Source organism: Notechis scutatus, chromosome 5 (genome assembly GCF_049901735.1).
Source record: "Notechis scutatus isolate UNSWTSFEM ecotype Mainland chromosome 5, rNotScu1.2, whole genome shotgun sequence".
Taxonomy (NCBI): Eukaryota; Metazoa; Chordata; class Lepidosauria; order Squamata; family Elapidae; genus Notechis; species Notechis scutatus.
In genome coordinates, this window is record NC_142013.1 from 69,826,639 (window position 1) to 69,849,716 (window position 23,078).

Sequence of the window (23,078 nt, forward strand, 5' to 3'; positions counted from 1 at the left end):
CAAAAAGAAGAACCAACCTCTTCCCTGGTCCAACACCTCAAAGCCACAGGACATGAGATTGACTTTAAAAATACCAGAACTATCGCCAAAACTGAACACCACAGCAGCAGAATAATCAGAGAAGCCATAGAGATAGAAAAACGCCCACACAGCATGAATAAAAGAGATGACACCTCCCGCTTACCAGCCATTTGGAAACCCGCCCTCATGAACAGACGAGTACCCAACATGATAAATGACACCAGACCCACACCCATGAGGGCCACACAAGATGCCACCACCACACTTCCACGTAAAAATCAGACTCACACCCACACAGAAGATGAGACACGACCACAGACCAGAAGCCGCACTGCAGCTGCATCACTACCCACTTCAAACTCCTCTGAACCATACATGAGGCGAACTGACCCCCACCATGAAGATGTGGCACGACTACGAACTCGAAGCCAAACCAACACAGACCCAGACCCCAAACTCAAAGCCATATTAAAACCCAAAATGCTACATCACAGCCACCCGCTCAGGACATCACATCAGAAAACTCAAGAAATTACACCTCAAGAACTCAAGAAGTCACAACACAGCAAATGACCCAGGATATCACAGCACAAGACCAAGGATACCACAGCAATAAATCTCACAAGGTCATCACACAACCCATTACCCAAGCTGTTACTACACAGGAGGCTAATCGAAAAGAGATCAAAACACAAGCGACCCAGGAGATTACAACGCAAGACCCAGGATACCACAACAAAAGAACTCACAAGCCCATCACACAACCCATTACCCAAGCCGTTAAAACACAAGAGGCTAATGACCCAGGAGATGACAGCACAAGATCCAGGATATCTCTACAACAAAAGGCCATTACACAGCCCATTATACCAACATCAACTCCATCAACCAATCAAGAGGCTGCAGCACAGCCAACCAGCCCAGCACACCATCCCCCACCACTTGTATATATAGAGATGGCAGCTCCGGTCACACACTGCTTGCACTGGCACTAAGCCGAAAGCACCAGCCTGAAGATGGCGAGTGGGACCTCGCCGGCGTTGCCTAGATACTTTGAATCTTACGCGGAGAAAACCCGAATAACCAAAGATCCATATATATATATATATATATATATATATATATATATATATATATATATATATATATATATATATATATATATATATATATATATATATAAACTGATCTTGTATTATGACATCATTGCATAGTTTGTGTTATTTTCACTTGCTCAGATGCTTCTCTGTTACCAGATATATCTAGAGGTAAGGTACAAAATTGGCTCCTAGCTAATTTCATCCTGTCAGGCAGGGGTCAGAAAATAAGTGTGCTAGCAAAATAGTGAAAGGAATCACCCTTTAATTGCAACTTCACACAAACAGGAAACTGGAACAAAAAGAAAGATGTCCCTACCTCTGTCTCTACTGCCCTTAGTGCTCGGTAAGTTATAAAATGCTGAGAATCAATACAATTGAAGTCACACTCCCAACAACTAAATGTGGCAATTTCCATCAGTATAACAACTTCCAGATATTTTTCAAGAGAAGTTCTATGTAGGGTGTCTTATAATTTTCAAGACAGGTGCAGATAATAGTTGACAAATCTGCCCAGCTCAGGAAGTATCTAGTTTTGTAGGCAGCCTTGTATTAAACATTCATTGCCACAACCACCTGCAAAGCAAGTGACAATTGAAGATTCAGGCGGCTTGCAGGTTGCACTGAACCTTTTAAAGATTAGGACATCCTGTTCAAAACATGCTGAATCCTAGTCCCTGAGTAAGTTTATTATTTACCTTCTGAGTTTCTGGATTCTGAGCTTCAGCTTGTTTTCCATTATCCAATTTGGACTAGGGCAAAAACCTGAATGCATTTAAAGCTAAATTGCTATTGTAAATGTACAATAGAGCTACAGCAGACCAAGAGAATTTAAACCTTGGTTACTGTAACAGGCTGTTTCAATTTACCCATTTAGCTGCTGTTGTGCCCTTAGGATCAGTTCTGTTCTATTTAATTAGGTTTCAAGATACAGGTAGTCCTTGAAATACGAATGTAATGGAGACTGCCAATTACACTCATAACCTGAGAATTTGTTGGAGTGAATCACATAAAATTGAGGTGAAATCTCCCTGCTTTCATCCACACATTCATTAAGTGTACGTGAGATATCTCAGGATGGGGAAGGCCATGGGGCGGTGGGGGGACTAGTGATGGAACAAACCCACCTCATGCAATTGCTTCCCCACCCCATCCTGCCATGCCGGGTCACTTACCTTGCAAAGATCTAATGGGCTGTCTCCTCTCAGCTAAGCAAGATCACGCCCTCCCCCAAGCTTACAGTCTCCATGCAAAACATGGGATGCTTTGAGGCAACGTGATTTTTCTCCAACAAAGTGTCCTATTAGCTTGCAAATGTTTTGACTGAAGACTGGAAGCTTCTGAGAGCCATGATCTCAGGCAACTTCAGGCACCCATCTACTTTTGCAGAGAATGGTGGGCTGAAGTTGTGCAAGATCATGGTGCCCAGAACATTTTACTCTTGACGTGTGAAAAGGATTTGCAAGTTGATTGAATGCTGGAAGAGAAATCATCCCACTCTCAAACCAAGGCAGAGAGGAGATAGATCTTCACAGTTAGTAATACAGTTTATTTTTTAATTTTTATTTGTCAATTGCTTACAAAATAATAGGTATAAGTAAAAACATAGTTATGAATACATGGATACATATAAGAAAAATAAAAAAAATATGTAAAAGAAACAATAGGACAGGGACGGTAGGCACGTTGGTGCGCTTATGCATGCTCCCTACAGGCCTCTTAGGAAGGGGGTGAGGTCAATAGTAGACAGTCTAAGGTTAAAGTTTTTGGGGTTTGGGGAAAAAACCGCAGAGTCAGGTAGAGTATTCCAGACATTGACCACTCTGTTGCTGAAGTTGTATTTCCTGCAATCAAGTTTGGTGCGATTAACCTTGAATTTGTATCTATTGTTTCCTCTTGTGTTGTTATGGTTGAAGCTGAAGTATTCATTAACTGGTAGGACATTGCAATGTATGATTTTATATACTATACTTAGATTGGACCAAAGGCGGCGTAGTTCTAGGTTTTCTAGGTCTAGAATTTCGAGTCTGGTGGCATAAGCATAAGCTTCAATTAATTGAAAAACTTTTATTTCTCACTTTTATTAGTTTAATGCACACAATGAAACAGTCCCATTTTGGATTAATTTTTAATGTTCAAATAACACAGGCTGCCTTTATTACTTACAGGTTGGGATGTTCAAAATTCACCCCGAAATCCCTAAATCACTTTCTGCTGAAGCTAAAGCTTTTATCTTACTTTGTTTTGAACCTGATCCAAACAAACGTGTTACAGCATCTGATTTATTTAAAGACTCATTCTTAAAGCAAGTGAACAAAGGCAAGAAAAATAGAATTGCATTCAAACCTTCAGGTAAAACAAAAAAGTCAGTATATCTACAGCACAGCTAAGAATTATGTAAGAATAATTAGATAAAATTGATTGATTTCCAGTTGTGGCAAGAATTATAATTCATAGATGAAAAATATGCTTTCTTTGCAAACAATCCATGTTCAGTCTCTGGCATGGCCAGAGAAGTTTGGCAAAAGAAAAAAAATATCCTGTCTGACAGCCATTGTCAATTTGGCAGTATAGATCACTATACAATAGCTTCTTCTGCTTATATTGTGCAATTAATGTTATGGTAATAACTGTCCCCCTGAATGATCTGTATGAAACAAGAGTCCTGGGATTTATTAAATAGATAAAGAAAAAAAATATGAGAAAACTTTCCACGATGAATAGTATTTCCTGGATAGCACTTGTTCTCTTAAGTATAGCTCTATATTGAAAATAAGAACAGTTGAGATAGTTATAGCCAAAATTGGGTAAGCATTGATTTGATTTAACTATGGAAGAAACCTTACACAAATTTCAGGACAAGTGGTTCTCAACTTAGCAATCATTCATTTAGCGACTCTTTGAAGTTACAACAGCATTGAAAAAAGTGACTTATCATCATTTTTCACACAACATAACTGTTGCAGGATCCCCATGGTTACATGATCAAAATTCAGGTGCTTGGCAACTGGCATGTATTTATGACAGTTGCACTGCTCTGGTGTCGTGTGCTTACAATTTGTAATCTTCCCAGCCACTTCTGACAAGAGAAACCAGATTTGCTTAATGACCACACAATTTATTTAACAGCTTCAGTGATTCACTTAAATGTGGCAAAAAAGCTCACAAAATCAGGTAGAGCTCACTTAACAATTGCCTTACTTAGCAACAGAAATTTTGGGCTCAACTATGGTCTATATTACAACAGTTAACCACAGCACAGACATTAGGAACGAGGCAGCCATCCTGGGTTGAGCCAGTTGGGTGAAGCCCTGTCTTAAATGTTTGTCTATAAAGCATGTAATCTTCCAGTTCCCTCAGTGTCATTGAATATAACTTCGGCTTAGGCAGTTTAGCACCCGACAGGATTTCTGTGGAGCAGTCAGTTGACCAGTGGGGTGGGAGCGCATCTGAGCCCTTTTCGCTTAACACATCCTGCAAGTCCCAGTACTCCTGTGGAATTCAAGGGTTGGTCTTCTTTCACGCCTGCATTGTAGCCCTACCTCCTGCCTTGGCTTTGGGTCCCCTAAGTCTTTTCCCAGATTTTCTTTTACTTCAGCTCACCAGATTTGAAGCAGCCACCTTCCTCAGTTCACATAGGGGGTCCATTTCCATAGCCATGCCAATCCTAGTATCTTTCCATGCCTGGTGGACCACTAAAACTCAAATGTTTCTGTGTGAGCCCCCATTACATTACTGTCAGCTTGCTGAAAAACGTTGCCTCTCAGCTGTCACCCCCCCCCCTCCCAAATTCCCACACAAAAATGCATACAGGGTTATTGCTGCCCATTTGTCTTCCCTCAAGTCCATCCATCCCCCCCAGTCTTTGGATGACAGGATGCCAGCACAGTACCAAGCCGAATATGGTGGACCTGACGAACAGTTCATTTAGTGTCTGTTCAAAGTTACAATGGCACTGAAAAAAGTGACTTAGGACCCCTTTTCACACTTATGACCTAGCATCCCCATGATTACTGAATATGATTAAAACCCAGACATTTGGCAGCCAACGTATTTATGACCGTTGTGGTGTCCCAGGGTCATGTGATTACTTTCTGACAGACAAAGTCAATGAGGGAGCCAGATTCATTTAATAACTGTGGTACTAACTTAACAACTGCAATAAGTCACTTAAGAAAGGTGGTAAAATGGGGGTAAAACTCACTTAACAAATTTTGGGGGTTCAATGGTGGCCTTAAGTCAATTAATCAGAATAGAGCTGGAAGGTCTACCTGTAATCTGTTTGGGCTTTATTTTTCTGCTTTGCTTTTCCAGTGTCTTGTTTGGTTATATTTGATAGCTATTTTAATTAAAATGGATTGTAGCCCAATTTTTCCATCACTTAAGTGACGAATAACATTTTTATTTATTTCTTTGCTCCTTTCCAGATTACAGTCGTAGTGCTTCTCTGCCTCTGCCAGTCCACAAGGAGCAGACCGGCAGTAGTAGCAGTGAGCCTGGCTCTGTCTCGCCAGACTCTGATGTGCAATCTGACGTGTTGTTTGAAAAAGCAAAGCGTTCTCTTTCTGAAGTGCAATCCAAGAGTCCCATTTCCCATTTATTAAGGTAGAATTTACTATGGTGAAATTACTTGTCTGGTCATGGAAGGTATGTGGGGAGGGTGGCAGTTTTATGTCAGCGGTATAGCATAAGCTTTGTTGTTAAGCAGTAGTTTGGCATGTTAAGCAATAGTTTGGTGGCAGTCTAGTCCAGCTATTCGAAGTGATTCGAATGTGCCACACATAAAAAAGTGTGCATACACACAAGATTTAATTCCTTATCTTTGATGTCAATGTGGAGCAGCTTTGTATCATCTCAAACACTGCAATTGAATAAGTTGTGCATCTCTTATTTATTGTCCACTTTATGGCATTGGTACTCAAGGCTTTTATATCACTTGTACAGGCTAGTCTGAAACTAGAAATATTTATTTTTACTTGCTGACATCTGAATCTCCAGGAAGATGGGCAATTTTATTCAATTTCAATTGTTGTCAGGAAGTTTGCATCCTGATCTTTATGCCAGTTGGGAGTTTGCCGATGTGCTGGAAAATAGTCTAATGATATAGTCAATATTATCACCAGTCTCCTTTTGTTACTTATCTTTTTATTATTATTTTATTGAATCAATAAAATAAGTTACTTAACTGTTAGGATATATTTTATTCATAATTTTATGTGGTCATTTATACTTTTCTGTGAATGTTGTCATTTCCCACATAGTGTTCCTGATGACAGCTCAATTCCAGATGAGCGAAATTCCTCTCCTTTCCTTGACGAAAAAGATTCTGGTCTTTTCTTACTGAGGAAGGACAGTGAACGTCGTGAAATTCTTACTAAAATACTTAAGGAAGAGCAGAATCAAGTAGCTTCTAATCTACAAGTTTGTATAGCACAGGTAATAACATACCTTGCTAATTTGCAAAAAGCTAATACTATGGTAAAATAATTGCTTTATATGAGAATTTTAAAACACAGTACTTTATAAGGTAGGATTTGTCGATATAACAATATGAAAGTCAACAGAAAATGATACATTTTTTTTATTTTTGGCCATGATTGTCCTAGACTTACTTTCTTTCTTTCTTTCTTTCTTTCTTTCTTTCTTTCTTTCTTTCTTTCTTTCTTTCTTTCTTTCTTTCTTTCTTCCTTCTTCCTTCCTTCCTTCCTTCCTTTTCTTTTCTTTCTTTCTTTCTTTCTTTCTTTCTTTCTTTCTTTCTTTCTTTCTTTCTTGTTTTCCTTCCTCCCCCTGGACTAAATCAGCAATCAGTTCCCACAGGATGACATAAAAACATTTCCACTAAATTTCATGCTTGGTCCTTCTCTGGCTTTTAGGATCATTTTATATGTGTACATAAAATTGCTTTATATTCTTCATACTTTCCTAAATAAATAAACATTATTAAATGGAAATTTTCATAGAGGGAGTCATAAAAAGTGATATAGTTCAGAAATAACAAGTTTATTTTTCCTTCTACTTCTTTTCCAATCTTGGGAGTCCAAATATAAAACGCAGCATGTGAAAGTTAAGCCTGGTTGCACCTTCATTTTTAAAAGATTTTTGGTCTTGCTTTATTATTTTCTAAAGAATAACACAGTGAACATACATAATACAGGTAGTCCTCAATTTATAACAGTTCCTTTAAACTTACAACAGCACTGAAAAAAGTGAGCTCACACGATCATTGCAACATCCCGGTGGTCACATGATCAAAATTCAGATGCTTGGCGACTGACTCATATTTATGACAGTTGCAGTCTCCTGGGGTCATGTGATCCCCTTCTGCAATCCTCTGATAAGCAATATCAATGGGAAAACCAGATTCACTTATCAACCGTGCTACTAATTTAACAATTGCAATGATTCACTTAACAACTGTGGCAAGAACAATTGTAAAATGAGGCAAAATTCACTTCACAAATGTCTTACTTAGCAACAGAAATGTTGGCCTCAATTGTGGTCGAAAGTTGAGGATTACCTGTACGCCTTTCTCTTCCTGTTTTTCCCACAACAAAACCCTGTGAAGTAGCTTCAGCGGAGCGTGAAACTGATCCAGTCACCCAGCTGGCTTCCATGGCTAGGGCAGACTAGAACTCACAATCTCTTGCTTTCTAGCACCTTAACCATCACATCAAACTAGCTGTTACTGCTCTTCCATTCCTAATTACTCCTATATAACTATATAAGAAATGAAAATAAATGAAACTGGTAGCTTTCAGTTATACTATCAATATTCAATTTGACAAACCATTTACTAAGCCTCTTTTCAATTAATGTATTGATTCAGTCATGTGATTTAGGGTAATTATGAGTTGGAGTTACAATAGTTATTTCTTGAACTCATCATTTCTGGCTTTTTAAAAAATTATTTTGCATGTTCATATTTTTCAGAGTTCTGAAGAGCTGCGTCTTTCAGTTGCTCACATTAAGCAGATAATTGGGATTTTAAGAGATTTCATACACACTCCTGAACACAGAATTATGGCATCAACTATATCAAAGTTGAAAATGGATCTGGATTTTGACAATGCTTCAATCAATCAGATTCAATTAGTATTGTTTGGATTTCAAGATGCAGTATGTTCGAACCTAGCTTAATATTGGAATACAGGGAAGGGCAAAGTTTTGTTGCTGCAAACATTTTTATTTATTTATTCTTAAGCACTTTAGCACAGCTGGTATATATTCACCAGTATGAGCAAATGAATACATCTCTCATGACCTAAAATTAAAGAAAGTTACAGCAAAAACGTATCATTCTGAAGTAAGAGCAGAAGACAAACTGGCCTGACAACTCATATAGATATAAAAATTTCATTACAGATGATGATTAAAGGCACATATATAGAAAATCTTTTGGAACATTTTTATTTATTTATAAAATTGCTGTAAATGAATTCCACTTTCTACTCTATGCAGATACTTGTAAAATACATTGTGTATAGAACTTTAAATAAGCAAATATCCCAGATACTTTTGCATAACCAGTATAGATACATTATTTCATCTGTGGCTTTTTGCTTTGCCTGGATGGGTAATATAGTTGCAGATAATAAAAATAAAACATTGAAGTGACTAAGCAAATATATGTTCTGAACACTACAAACTTTGACTTTTCTTTAAAAACAGTGATTATAATTTTATTCAGATATTAAACAGTCATTCTGTCAATCTATCCAGTTTTTACCATGAAAAGTAAGCTTTCCCTAAGCTAGAAGTCTTCAAATGATAATGTTGTCTGAACATTCTGAATTCTACCCGTGTTTCCCCGAAAATAAGACCTTGTCTTTTTTTTTGACACCATAGAAGGCACCAGGTCTTATTTTGAAGGGGGAATGTTGCCCACTGACTCACCTCACTTGTTTGTGTTGCCCCGGCCTCCTTTTTGCTGTCAGAGGCCTTCGGGAATTTCTTTGGCTTTGGATAGTTGCAGCCAGGCCTAGCACACCTCAGCCCATTTCTTCTGCAGCCAGCAATGCTTTCCTGAAGGCCTCTCTAGCTGATAACAGAGCTCCAGATCTCCCATCTCCACCATAACTTAATTTTTACTCATATACTCTGGAGTGGGCAGGCCTTAATTAGGGCTTATTTTGGGGTAGGGCTTATATTGAGTGCATGTGTAAAAATCAAGCTAAGACTTACTTTCTGAGTAGGTCGTATTTTTGGGGAAACACAGTAGTATCAAAACATTTAATTAGCACCAACTTAAGAAAGTCTGATAGTAGATAACCACCAGTAATGTTCTTCAAATAGAAGCAGCTGCCTTTTCCCAATAAATATAAAAATTGAAGTTCTCCATATTTACTGAACCTTTTATGTTATAACTCAATTGCTTAAAGGAGCTATTAAGTTTCTTTATTGTAATGCTGCAGTTACCTGATTAGTAAGTTTAATCAATAACAATTTGTTTGCCTCTTTCTAACAGGTGAACAAAGTTTTAAGGAATCATGTCATCAAACCTCATTGGATGTTTGCGATGGATAATATAATACGGCGTGCAGTTCAAGCAGCCATCACTATTCTTATTCCTGGTAAGTGAAATGGCACGGTTAAATATGCTGTGCCTAACCCTGTTAGTATGACATACTACAGAATGAGACATACCCAATATAACTTAAAAGAACCACTAACGTCATTTATGAAATTAATACAAAAACTGAAGGCTCCTGTCACACATAATGTACTTTGGGGTTACTTGCAGTACCAATTTATATCTGAAACCCTATAGATCAGGGATGTCAAACTCGCATCGTCATGGCATAATCACGTGACGTATCGGGATTTTTTTCCCCTTCACTAAACCAGGCAGGGGCGGGGCCAGTACATGACGCATCTGGCCCAGAGGCTACAAGTTTGACACCGTTGCTATAGATCAATATCTGAAAGTGGTATCTAAGTGACAGTACTTAGGTTTTTAAAAAGTTACATTTCAGTTTTACTGGCAAACTGATAAAATTGTGGGCTACATCATACTTTAAATTTATAGAGGTTGATAGTCTATACCCAGAGTGTTCATCAGTAATGGTCTTGCAGTGGCATTAGATTTTTGTCCTGTACTATAAGATCTGTATACAAATCTTGGTCATAGATTATCATCAGATTTTTTTTGAGAATGACAAATGAAGTAGAAATATTTGTACACATAGGATGTAGAGCTTGGTCAGAAAACACATACACCATCCTTATTGGTGAGAAGATTCTTCCTAAAATCTCAAATAAGAAAACCTAGGAAGGAAACAAAAGGACTAGAACACATCCCCTCCAGCAACCAACACTCCGATAAGCAGGCACCAGACAAATGGACAAAAGACAATAATTGAGGGACTATCAAGGAGGAAGCCACCTACCCATCAAAATAGGCAGAGGGTCAGACTGTCCCAGTCTGATTCCTTGGGAAGTAAAACTCTCGACTCCATTTGGTTGAAGTGAAAAGGTACTTTCACTAAGAGATGCTGAATACAGTAAAGTCAAGTGGAATCTAAAATTCCCATGTCCCAATACATTCCTTTAGCCGTCTCCCCATAGTCTGTCCATGTGTAGCCAATCTGTCACTGCTAAGATAATTTAGGAAACACTGAGGTGTTTGGACTGGTGAAATTCCACTCTCAGGGTAAACAGTCTTGAAGATGTCAATGTTAACTGGATTCCAAAATTCTCTGTTCTTTTTCAGCTGTCAATTCTCTCCTTCCAATTTCCCATCATAAAGGTATACATCTTTATTGCCCATTTATTCCCCCCTCTTCTCCCCAATTGATGGCAGAACATCGGAAGTCACCAAACTGAAGCTGATGAATCGGACATGTTGCTCTCCTTGACAAGGACACCAGTCCTTTCAAAACAAATGGAAAGACACAACACAGAGAGAGAGGGGTATCTGCAAGGTAGATGTGCAGTTAGAGTAGGGAACTATTTTGATTAATCCGGATATTGATTATGGAAGCATTTAAGGAGTTTGGCCACTTTAATGTGCTTAAGATCCACCCATTCAGTCTTGGAGGGACTTTCAGTCTTTCCATGAAACTAAATATTGGAGTTTTCCTCTGTGTTTGTGAGAATCTACAATATCCTTAACTTTAAAATGTTGTTCCCCTTCAATCATGACAGGTTTGGGTGGCAGAGGTGGCCTGGGACGCAGAGGGGATTGAGTTTCTGATTTTAATAACTACAATGCAAAATCCAGTTAATGCGCCTAAGAGATTTCCACAGTTTGAGTTCTACTGTGACCAGGTTGATTATTCTTTTGATGGGGAACATACTAATGGTCCCAGTTTTTTGGAAGGTTGCAGGGACTGCAGGTATTTTATGGAGAGGTAGACCTGATCTCCTATATTGAAGTCTTTGGACATTGTCCAGTTTTTGTCTATATGTTTTTTATAAGTCTCTCTTGCCTCCTCCAATTATTTTTTAACAAACTGATCAGGAATTCTGTAATTGGTCAACCCAGTAATGAAATGGGAGGAGTGATCAGGGCAGTTCAGGCATGGGCACAAAGTCCTGCTCCGTACCTATGTTAAAAGGAGTAAACATTTGCTGTGATGTATGGAGTTATTATAAGGCGCTTCAGCAAAACGGAGGAGGTCAGTCCATTTGTACAACCGGTAGTTTACATTACATCTTATATATTGTTCTAGCACCCCATTTGTTCATTCACCACCCCCATTTGTTTCAGGATGATGACTGAAACTAAGCCCTTGGGACATCCTGAGAAATTTTAGAAACTCTTGCCAGAATTTGGAAGTAAATTGCACCCCACGGTTGGAAATTATTCTTTGAGGAGCACCGTGCAGCCTATAGATCTTGTGGATGAACAATTTAGCCAAGGTTTGGAATGAATTTTCAGTAGGGTACAAAATGCACTTGTTGGAGAACAAATCAGTGATCACCCAGATTACAGTATTTCCCAAGGTTTCTGGTAGTTCTGTTATAAAGTCCATACAAATTTCCTTCCAGGGGGCATTAGGTTCTGCCAACGACTAAAGAAGTCCTGGTGTTTTCCCCTGCCAGCACTTGGCTGAAGCGTAGATTGGGAAAGAGCCACATAACTCTGAATATCTTTTTTAAGTGACAGCCACCAAAACTAGGGTAATTAAGTGTAATATTTTTACAAAGCCAAAATGTCTGGTAGTCTGGTGGTTCTTTTCCAGGATTAGCAATCTTTGGCTTTCAGGAATGTACACCTTGTGCCAACTGTCCCATTTGGCACATTCCCCACGTTCGCGCCCAGTGGGTTTTTGATCCCTGATACAGGGCATTTCTCAGCCACTCCCTTGAGCTTGCTGGCTGCTCTGGATTTTCAGCCCTCTATTTAAGGCATGCACCCACCAGCTGCGTCCCTGGCCTGGCTTGCAATGCTGCCAGGGCTCCTTCAGCCAAGGGTTCCTTTGGCTTCTCCTCCAACTCTTTGTCACCAACATCTTGGGATTACTGAGCTCCTGGTGGGGTTCAGATAGGCATTACTATGAGTACTGACTTAATGTCAGGCATTTCATTTGTCACATTCAAAAAAAGAAACTCCTGGCATGTACAATTACCAAGAGTAAACTTTATTAAAAGATCCATTTAGTTACAGCAGAAGCAAGTCAGATTTGAGGTTTTCCCATGAAAAACCAACATACTGTAGGAAAACTCCCCTTTTCCCCCTATGGGCCACCAATAGCCCATCGTTTATCAATCCAATCCAGTCATTTTGTTTTGGGAAGACAGTCTGCGCGTTTGAACAGTTCATGAGCTGTGACCTTGAGGTGTCAACTTTCTCAAGCAACAGAAAGCTCACATGCAATCCTCAGCCCTCCCCCCTCCCTAGATATTTACCAACCCCCACACAGTTTCTGTTTGGCAAAATGCAAACTGAAAGCAGGTGCAATGCTGAAGTCGAGTCAGCTTTGACAGCTTGGCTTCCACATAGGCTAGATCTTGCATTGTGCATTCATTTTTTGTGAGCTTGGAACCAGTTCCGATGCTGCCCTCAGGGTCTCTGCTATGTCTTCCCCAATTTGAGGTTTTGCTCTTGCCTGTACGTGGGTGGTGACTGGTGCTGCAAGCTGGTGGGACAGAATAACTGGTCTATTTCCTGCTTAATGCTGTTTTATTTTTTATTTTTTCCAAAAATTTTTGGTTTTTAAAAACAAACATAAACAAAAAAAACATAAAAACATCAAGCTATCTTCCATAGGTGTACATACAGTGTGCCGGTTGGTTTACAAATTGTTTTGTGCTTCCATTTCGTAGTCTTCAATTACAATTACATTACATATAATCTCATATTGTCAATCAAAAATTAAATACCTTAGTATCATTATTAATCAATCATTTGACTATACTTTAATTCATTCATGTTTTACAAGATAACCATAATTTACTTAGATCTTATAACAGTTCATATTACCATCCCAAATCTATCCTAAAATCATTTTGTAGATATAATAAGAAAGAAGTACATCTTTGTATATTTATTATTTTCTAAAAGTCTACATAATTCATTACTGTACTTTATTGCCTAACCATTGATAGAAAAGATTTTATAAAATTATTTATCCTCTTGTTCTCTAATTTCAAATGCCAATCTACTCATTTCAGCACATTCCAATATTTTCTTAATGATTTCCTCCTGTGATGGTATTTTCTCATTTTTCCAGTTTTTAGCAAATACAATCCTAGCCGCTTTTAATACATTTACAATCAGGTATTTCAAGTCTTTACTATATATTTCAGGTAAAATTCCCAATAAAAATATAACTGGTTTCAAGTCTATGTTTTTTTGTCGTTTTTTCCAACCACATGTGGATTTTAGTCCAGTATTTTTTAGCATCCGCACAAGTCCACCACATATGGTAATATGAGCCAGGTGTCTGATGACATTTCCAACATTTTTCGGATTTATTCTTGAACATTCTTGCTATTCTTGTCGGGGGAAAATGCCACCTGTAAAACATCTTATACAAATTTTCTTTATATGCTGTTGACATTGTCATTTTATAATTTTGAGACCACAATTTTTGCCATTTTTCTAAATCGATCCCATATCCAAAATTCTTCCCCCAAGCAATCATAGTTTCTTTAACTTGTTCTTCTAGTTTAATTTCTAATAAATATCCATACAATTTTTTAATCACCTTTTCATCAGTACCTGTCAAAATCTTATCTAAGTCAGTCAGTTTATCATAGAAACCTTCTGTTTTAGAATCTTTATCATACCTTGAGTGTATTTGCACATATGAAAACCAATTCATCTTTATACCTTGGTCTTCTAGTTTTTGCATAGATTTAAGTTCACCCTTTTCATTCAATATTTCACCATATCTAACTGTTTGTTCCTTTTTGTATATTATAGGATACGAAAATGCTTCAATAGTCGATAACCAGACTGGAATTTTCAAATAACATTGTCTTTTAATCTTCTCCCAGTTTAACCACAGAGACTCCCGTATATAATGTCTTCTAAAATACCCGTGTTTTAGTTCCTTTGTACCATAAAAAAGCATGCCATCCCAACAACAAATCATGTCCTTCTAATGTCAACAATCTAGTATTTCTTAGTGTTATCCATTCCTTAACCCACATCAGATTTGTAGCTTGATAGTACAACTCCCAATTAGGCAAACCAAATCCTCCTCTAATTCTAGCATCTTGCAAAAGTTTTAACTTTATTATCGCTTTCGTACCTTGCCATATATATTTCAACACAATTTTATTTAAATCTTCAAAGTAGTCTTTTCCAAGCCTAATTGGAATTGTTTGAAACAAATATAAAATTCTGGGTAATATATTCATCTTGATTGTTGAAATTCTCCCTATTAGTGACAGTTGTAGGTTTTCCCATTTCGCCAAATCTAGTGCTATCTGCTGTTTAAGTTTAATATAATTATTCTCTTTTAATGTACTACATCTTGCTGTCAAATATATCCCCAAGTACTTGATCTTATTCGTGACCTGAATTTTCAATAGGTCTGCCAGTTCTTCCTTTTGTCTTAATAGCATATTCTTTGTCAAAATCTTTGTCTTATCTTTATTTATTTTCAAACCAGCCACCTTTCCATATGTCTCTATCTTTTCTATCAATTTTGATGCTGTTTCTAAAGGGTCTTCTAAGATGAAAACCAGATTATCCGTAAATGCTTGCTGCTTAAATTCTTCCTTTTTGATTTTCATTCCTTTTATATTCTTTTCATCTCTAATATTTTTATTTAACACTTCCAAAGTTAACACAAACAGCAAAGGTGATAGTGGGCACCCTTGTTCCTTTTTTTATATTAATAGAGTGTCAGTTCTCCCTCTATCATTACCTTTGCCATTTGCTTATAGTATATAGCTTCTATTGCTTGAATAAATTTTCTAGCAAGACCCATTTGTTCCAACAGTAATAACATGAATCGCCAATTCACATTATCAAATGCCTTCTGTGCATCTAGAAATATCAGAGCCATTTGTTTTTCAGGATGTGCCTCGTAGTATTCCAAGGTGTCCAAGATTACTCTCATATTATCTTTAATTTGTCTCTTTGGCAGAAATCCATTTTGATCAGGATGGATAAAATTATTTAAATATTTTTTAAGTCTTTCTGCCAATATTGAAGCAAAGATTTTATAATCTGCATTTAGTAGAGAAATGGGTCTATAGTTCTTAATTTGTAATGGGTCGGCCTCCTCTTTTGGAATAAGTGTAATATAAGCTTCTGACCATGATTTAGGTATCTTCTTCTTTAACATAACTTCATTCATAACTTCTAGCAATGGAAGATTCAACAATTCTTGTAATGTTTTATAAAATTCTGCTGGAATTCTGTTTTATTGAGGCATCTTGGAAAGTGCATCAGCTAAGAAATTCCCACTGGGAGGAAGCAGAGTGAAATTAAATCAATTTCTCCTGAAGGTGTACATACAAGTCGCAAACAGTTGCAGGGCACTTTGGCTGTTCCTTTGTAAAAGAACAGCTCCCATGGCCATATCACTAGCATGTGCCTGAATAATAAATAGGGTGTTAGGGTCTGAGTGTTTTAGCACCAGTTCGACAGCAAAGAACTGTTTGAGTTCTTCAAATGCTGCCTGGCATTCCATTGTGCATTTCAGGGTTTTGCTTGGTTTGGGTTTCCCTCCCAACTTTGTCTTTAGCAAGTTTGTTGTGGGGAGGGCGGACTGGGTGAATGATAGGATAAATTGGCAGTAAAAGTTCACGAATCCCAACAAGCTTGGCAGTTGCTTTCTGGTGTGAGGTGGAGCCACTCTAGCACTGCCTTAACTTTCTCAGGATTCATCTCTATCCCCTTATGGGAGATGTGGTAGCCCAAGTAGTCAATTTTATCTCATTTATCAGCTGCATGAAGACAATGGAGGCCCCTTGTACTCCAAAGAGGAGGATCCTGAATTGAAAACACCCTAAGGGGCAGTTAAGTGATTTTCCATTCTTCTCCCTCTTTGATTCAAATTCAGTAATAGGCTTCTTGCAAGTCCAACTTGGTAAAGGTCTTTCCTTTGGCCAAATGGGCTAACATATCTTTCATTATGGCAATGGATAGACATTTTCCACACACACAGCGTTTAACCCACCATAGTGCATGCTTAGGTACTACATCCTTTTTCTCCCAGATCAGTATCAGGGCAGCCACCCTGGGTTGGGCCGTCGGACAAACCCCCACTTCAGTTTTTTGTCTATAAAAGAGCATAGTTCTTCCAGTTCTCCAGGAGTCATAAAATACAATTTGGGTTTGGGTCGTTTAGCTCCCAGCATGATCTCTATGGAGCAGTCCATTGGCCAGTGGGGTGGGAGTTCATCTGAACCCTTCTCGCTAAATACATCCCGTAAGACTTAGTACTCCAGTAGAATTCGGGGATCGCCCTTCTTCTGCTCTCGCATGCAGCCCCCACTCCTGGCTCAGCCTTGGGATTCCCTAAGCCTTTCAGCTTCAGACCAACAGATTTTTCCCCCCTCCTTCAGTTCACATAGGGTTCCATTTCAATTAGCATGGCTAATTCCAAAACCAAATATCTCTGCATGCTGAAGGTCACAATACAACTCGAGTCACATTTCTATCAGCTCAGTGACAAATGTTTCTGGGATTCTCCTCTATAGAGTCATCTAACTGGCAGAATGCCACTGGCACTTTAAGTGGTCTAAGTCTCATCCCTAGTTTCTCTACCAGGGCAGAGTTGACCAAACAACTGGTGTACCTCAAGTCCAGAAGGGCTGTTAGGCTAGCTTTTTATCCTGAGGATTGGATGATCAGTTTAATGGGGACTGTCACCAGGGTGACCGGGCCACTTACCAGGGGTCAGCATCCTAGTCAGTGTTGTTCTCCTCTGGACTTCCCACTGGGCTGGACCTCATTCCAGGGCTGTCTCATACGCTCAAGGTGGTGGCTTTAGCAGGCTTCTCAGCGGGTCCTGGAGTTGTTCTCTGAGTCGGTCAGTTGGACCTGCACTCAGAGGCCCAGTGCTTTTTGGGAGGGGGGGTTTCTTCTCCAGGAAGGATTTTTGCCACTACCTCCCTGAGCAATGCTTGTTTCAGTGTCTGCTTCAGATGTCTGCTTCCTCAGATAGGACATACCAGCCATGGACGAGGAAGGGTGCCCTGGGAGATGCAGGTGTTATAAACCTCATTGGTTAGGCCATCTTTGAAACAGCCGATCAGGATGTCTTGTGGCCGGTCATGGAACTCCTGGGTGACCTCACCACACTTCTCTGGCCCTGGCTAATAGTTTTGGTGCAGTCCCTGGCTTTGTGGTCAGCAAGGAGGTCCTTGAAGTGTTTACAGAGTGCTTCCATGAAGCGATTGAAATTCTTTAGTTCTGGGGTGTTGTCATTATGATAACAATACACCTCGCTGAGGCCCCTTCCAGGGCCATGACACATCTCACCTTGCTGCCTTCTGTAGCTATTTCAGGAGCCTGTTCCTCCATGTAGGTCCAAACCTGGCCCATGAAGAATCCCAATTGCTGAGGTTCTCCATCAAACTTTATGCCTGGAGAGGTGAGTTTTGCAACTCCATCTCCTTGCTGGCACCAGTCCCACAGGGTGCCCACACTGATCTGCTCCTCCAGGTGCTGGGGCTGTGGAGGCTGCTGCTGCTGAAGATCCAACCCCGTTGTCTGCCATCAGTTGCTGAGGCTGGATGCAGCTGGTCATTTGGCTGGTTGGCAAGGGTGAGGGCTTCACGCCTTCAGATTTTGGAAAGCTCCCCCATATAAACTTGATGGCTTGCTCCATCATCCAGTCTGTCTGGCCGTCTGTTCCTCCCCTCCTCCAGCTCCACCCTCTGTTCCTGTCGGTGGCTACTGCAGCTTCTATGGGTAAAATCACCCCTGTGGGTTTCTCTTCCCAGTCCTCCTTCCTCCTGATGCCAAGGGATACCTGGGTCTCAGTGGATTGTGGCACTCTCTATGTCTGTTGTTCATTTGGAGAGATCTAGCCTGGGCGGGAACCTGGATGAAGCCTCCCCCCCAGAACTCAGTCTCCTCCTTGTTGCTCCCTTGAGCTAACGAAGCATGCATGGTCCCATTGTAGAGTTGGTGTCCTCTCCGGGTTGACCAAAATTGCAGATTCAGCTTATATGTCAGACCTGCCCCAGCCTGATCTTCTAAGGAAGTAAAAGACTATATTACATTTAGTTGATATTACTAAGAGATGCTGAATACAGTAAAGTCAAGCGGAATCTAAAATCCCTGTGTGCCAATACAGAACTGAACCCCGATTCCCTTTAGCCCTCCCTACATAGCCTATCCATATGTAGCCAATTCAGCACTGCTCAGACGTTTTAAGAAATGATGATGTGTTTGGACTAGTAAAATTCTATTCTCAGGGTAAATGGCCTTGATGCCAGTGGACCAACACAAATCAGATCCCAAAGTGCTCTGTTCTTCCTCGTCTGTCAATTCCCCCTCCCAATTTCCCATCATAAAGGTATACATTTTTATTGCCCATTTGCTCCCTCCCTCTCCTCCCTGATTAATGGCAGAATGCTGGCAAGACACCAAGCTGAAGCAGGCAGCAAAATTCACACTTAGTTGACAGTGGTAATGTTATCTAGGTGGGTAAACATCTGCAAGCAAAAACCAAGCTCAGAGATAATTTCCATCAAATGCTGTGTTGGATATATTTTCTTCTAAAGATTGCATACAATTATGAAATCATATTTATTCCAGGAATGCTAAATATTTTTAAATGGCTATCATTTAGAAATGGAGATTTTAATTTTATAGGTTACAAGAAAAGAAGTAAGGAATAGTACAATTCTGCTTTATACACAGAGCTTCGAACTCATTTTGAACCAGCATCAGAAACTGAAGTAGATAAAGAGGAAGATGAAATTGAGGAAGATTACCAGCAAGCTGAACAAGGTAGACCAGAGGAATCAATTACTGCTGGAGGGTACACACTTACTTCTTCACAGTCCCCAGACACTGAACAGAAACTTAGCTTGCAGTTAAATAAATTAAAGCAGCAAACAAACAGGTAAAGAGTTCTGGACAATATTTGCATTAAAACATTCAAACTTATATTTTAGTCATTTTAATGATAATCTATATCAGGGGTGTCAAACTTGATTTCATTGTGGGCAGCACCAGAGTTGTGTTTGATCTTGGAGGGCTGGGATGGGTGCAGCTGCGGTAGGCCTGGCCGGGGTGGGCATTTGACACAGGCTCAAGTTTTATATTTTCCCTTTGCATTCAAAACAGCTATTTCAGACAAAGGCAGATTTACTTTCTGGCACAAATAGTCTCAATTCCATAATGTACAGATTAAAAGACATGTAGAGTCCCCAGCTGCTATGGGGCCTTGACTCTGATATAAGAGCAGATCTGAATATGTGCATAATATTGTAGGAACAGAGATGTTCAAAAGCCTAATGTGAGTTAAGACAAACAACATCCAGGGTATTATATTTCAACTAGGTTGAATTATAAATTAACATTTAGAACCTTAAAATACTTTTAAACAAAACAATTCATTACTCTTTAATTCATCCATATCTGCTTTTTTAATCTTTATTTATTAATCAGTCTGCCTTATTTCTGGCATTTCTTCATCTCCAAATAACAACATTGTACACTTTGTTATTGCTTGGGCAATATGAGCTAAAGTTTCCTTTTCCCTGTTGAATCTGTTCTTTGAAATATTAGCTAACTCTATGTAGAATATTTTAGGTGACCCTCCCATTTTTCAATTTAATAGAGTTCTTTGAAAACATGAAGTTTATTCCAGATATCCATTGTAAAGAAGAACATTGTACAATGCAACAAAACCATCACAATTTATTGCTAAATGTCTAGGATAAGGTTTCTTCTTAAGAGATGTAATACAGAAACAGTCAGGCTTTGTGAAGATATAACATTTTCCATTATCTGCTTTGTGTTTTTTGTCTTCACATTGCAGGTAGTTGTGACTTTAAATTCAGATACTTGAAGTTTTCCATTTTGGGCTGTATTCTTATTTTTTTTAAAAGGTTAACTTTAATTTATCTTATTCATCAAAATAAGACTCGTCACAACCAATGTTTCTGACTAATTCTTGTTCAGAATTTAAAGTATTAAATTGATACTTGATAATTGAAAACTTATTCCTGTTAACCCAACATAAAAATATACAAAGAAATTATACTGGTGTAATATAGACTTCTTCATTCTCCACCTGAATGTGTAAATTATTGTTCAGGAATCAGGTTTAGATCATGCTTTATCACATCAATGAAACACTCCTGCCCTCCACTTTTTTTTGTAATAGAATAGTCAAAGGACACTTCTACTTCAGATCTCACCCAGGAAATCAGTGTTAAATGACACCCATCATTGAAATTTTCTCAGTGGAGTTTGGGATGTCAATCAACTCATCATTTCAGTAGGTGGGGGATTTTACCCACACATAGGCATAGCAGCCAGCCACATATAATTTTGCAGTTCTAAAAATGGTAATAGATGAAATAGTTACAGCAAAGACAACAGTCTTGTGGCAGTTTAAAGATACCTATGTGTATTATTACATATATTATCTTTTTAGGATCAGTAAAGATTCTCAGCCATTAATCAGGACCTTTCCCTAAAGACTTGAAAATACCCTTGGGCTTAGTCACTTTCTTGGAGCCTTAATAGTCCCCTGTGGGACTATTAATAATTCCCCTTAATAAGTCCCCTTAATAATTCCCCTGTGGGATTTTTTTTTGTGCATATTTTTGTATGAACAGGAGTTGGTGTGAAGCTATTACAAAGATAAATGAACAGATGCCCTGGGTTCATAATGTTAGTATAAAAAGAAAACATTATGATTATTGAGATCTGTATTGGTAACCTCTAATTATCTGGATGCAAATGAATGGTACTCAACCTATGAGTAGATCTATCCACAAAATAAATTCACAGCCTCCTGCAACTCTGCCAGCCCCAAACGAACCGCATGCGGTCCCCTGGGGCCCATTTTTGGCCTTCACAGCCTCCTGCAGCACTGCTGACCCAAAATGGGCCATGTGCGTCCCCCCGCATCCCGTTTTTGGCTTCCATGGCCTCCTGCAGCACTCTACTGGCTCAAAATGGGCTGCACGCGGCCCTGCCACAGCCCATTTTGGATGGCAGAGACACTACAGGCTGGTCTTTTGATATTTCCAGGCCGGCCCCGCAGACCAGATCTATGCACCCCATGGACCAGATCTGGTCTGCGGGCCTGGAGTTTGACACGCCTGATCTACATATTGCATAAATTTCTTCAGCAATAAAAGCTCAACCAATTAAAGGCTATAAAATCTGCATTTTTTATTTATCTTGCAAGGACAATTAATTTCTCTGGTGGTAGTCCAATAGAGAGGAAGACAAAAGGGATGTCCACACTCATTTTTGGGTCACCAAAGTTAGTGTACAGTCCAACAGAGAACCTAGAAGAAACTATTTTTATATATACTGCCTTATTTTTACAAATAACTCAAGGAAGTGAACATATCTAACACACCTTTCTCGGGTTCTTATCCCAACAACAACCCTGTGAGGTGGCTTCAGCTAAGAGAATAATTAGCCCAATAATTAGTCCTCAAAAGAAAGATGTTTTCTGCTCCAGAAAATCAAAATACATTTGCATAGGACACTATAATATTATTAAATTTTAGATTTAGGATTGAGCAAATTTAGAGAATATACCACAACAGTAGCTTCCATATACACACCTAGTTTTAAATACCAGTATATGAACAGTTTATTAATCTCATACCAGGCTCCTTTGCATGTTAAAAGTGAGTTCTGTACAATTAATTGGTGGCCTGAATGCATAACTTATCTGTAGTTCATTTGGTTGAAAATATTAATTTGGCAAAATGATATTCGTGTGTATGGAAAAAGGAAAAATATTGTTTAACAATAAACATTTTAAACTAGGTTGTCCAGGTGAATAAATAGTTTTTAAATTAGATTGTGTTTTATGTCAGTACAATTTTTCATGTAATAGGTTACTGGAAAACCTAATACAGAGGGAAAGGGAATACCAGACACTCCTTCAGCAAGCATTACAGCAAAAAAATCAAGATTTGCAACTTCTTCAGCTCCAGTTAAAAACTACTGGTAAGTGGGCAAATGAAACTTTCTACATTAATTTAAGTGGAGTTAACAGGCTATATAAAGCAATACCTATTAGTATCTAAGGCCTATTCTAGAAACAAACATTTGAACAATATGTTTAGTTAATATACTTTGAATTGTTGCAGAAATTCAACCATCGTCATCTGCTCTTCAGCACAATGTTGATGAAGAACTTATCAAGTGGTTAAAACAACAAAGAGCTGATTCAGATGCAATTGATAGGGTAAGACTAAATAGCCAAGATGTTAAATGCTGTCATTTACTGTTTTCTAAACACAAATTATTTCTTTCAGTTTGTTCAAGAGGACTATACACTCAGTGATGTTCTAAACAGTATCACAAAGGAGGATTTGCAACTGCTCAGACTCCGGTAAGAA

At 38.8% G+C, this 23,078-nt stretch overlaps 1 protein-coding gene across 2 annotated transcripts in view; it reads left to right on the forward strand.

Annotated features, from left to right (window-relative positions):
• The window catches only part of MAP3K15 (mitogen-activated protein kinase kinase kinase 15), a 111,199-nt gene that overhangs the window by 87,365 nt on the left and 756 nt on the right, over positions 1 to 23,078 (forward strand). For both annotated transcript variants that reach the window (XM_026674934.2, XM_087966950.1), the window contains 9 exons: positions 3,287 to 3,470; positions 5,546 to 5,723; positions 6,380 to 6,554; positions 8,049 to 8,234; positions 9,583 to 9,688; positions 19,396 to 19,600; positions 22,571 to 22,683; positions 22,827 to 22,924; positions 22,995 to 23,071. In XM_026674934.2, the coding sequence (XP_026530719.2) occupies positions 3,287 to 3,470; positions 5,546 to 5,723; positions 6,380 to 6,554; positions 8,049 to 8,234; positions 9,583 to 9,688; positions 19,396 to 19,600; positions 22,571 to 22,683; positions 22,827 to 22,924; positions 22,995 to 23,071 (1,322 nt within the window). The remainder of the gene's footprint in view (positions 1 to 3,286; positions 3,471 to 5,545; positions 5,724 to 6,379; positions 6,555 to 8,048; positions 8,235 to 9,582; positions 9,689 to 19,395; positions 19,601 to 22,570; positions 22,684 to 22,826; positions 22,925 to 22,994; positions 23,072 to 23,078) is intronic.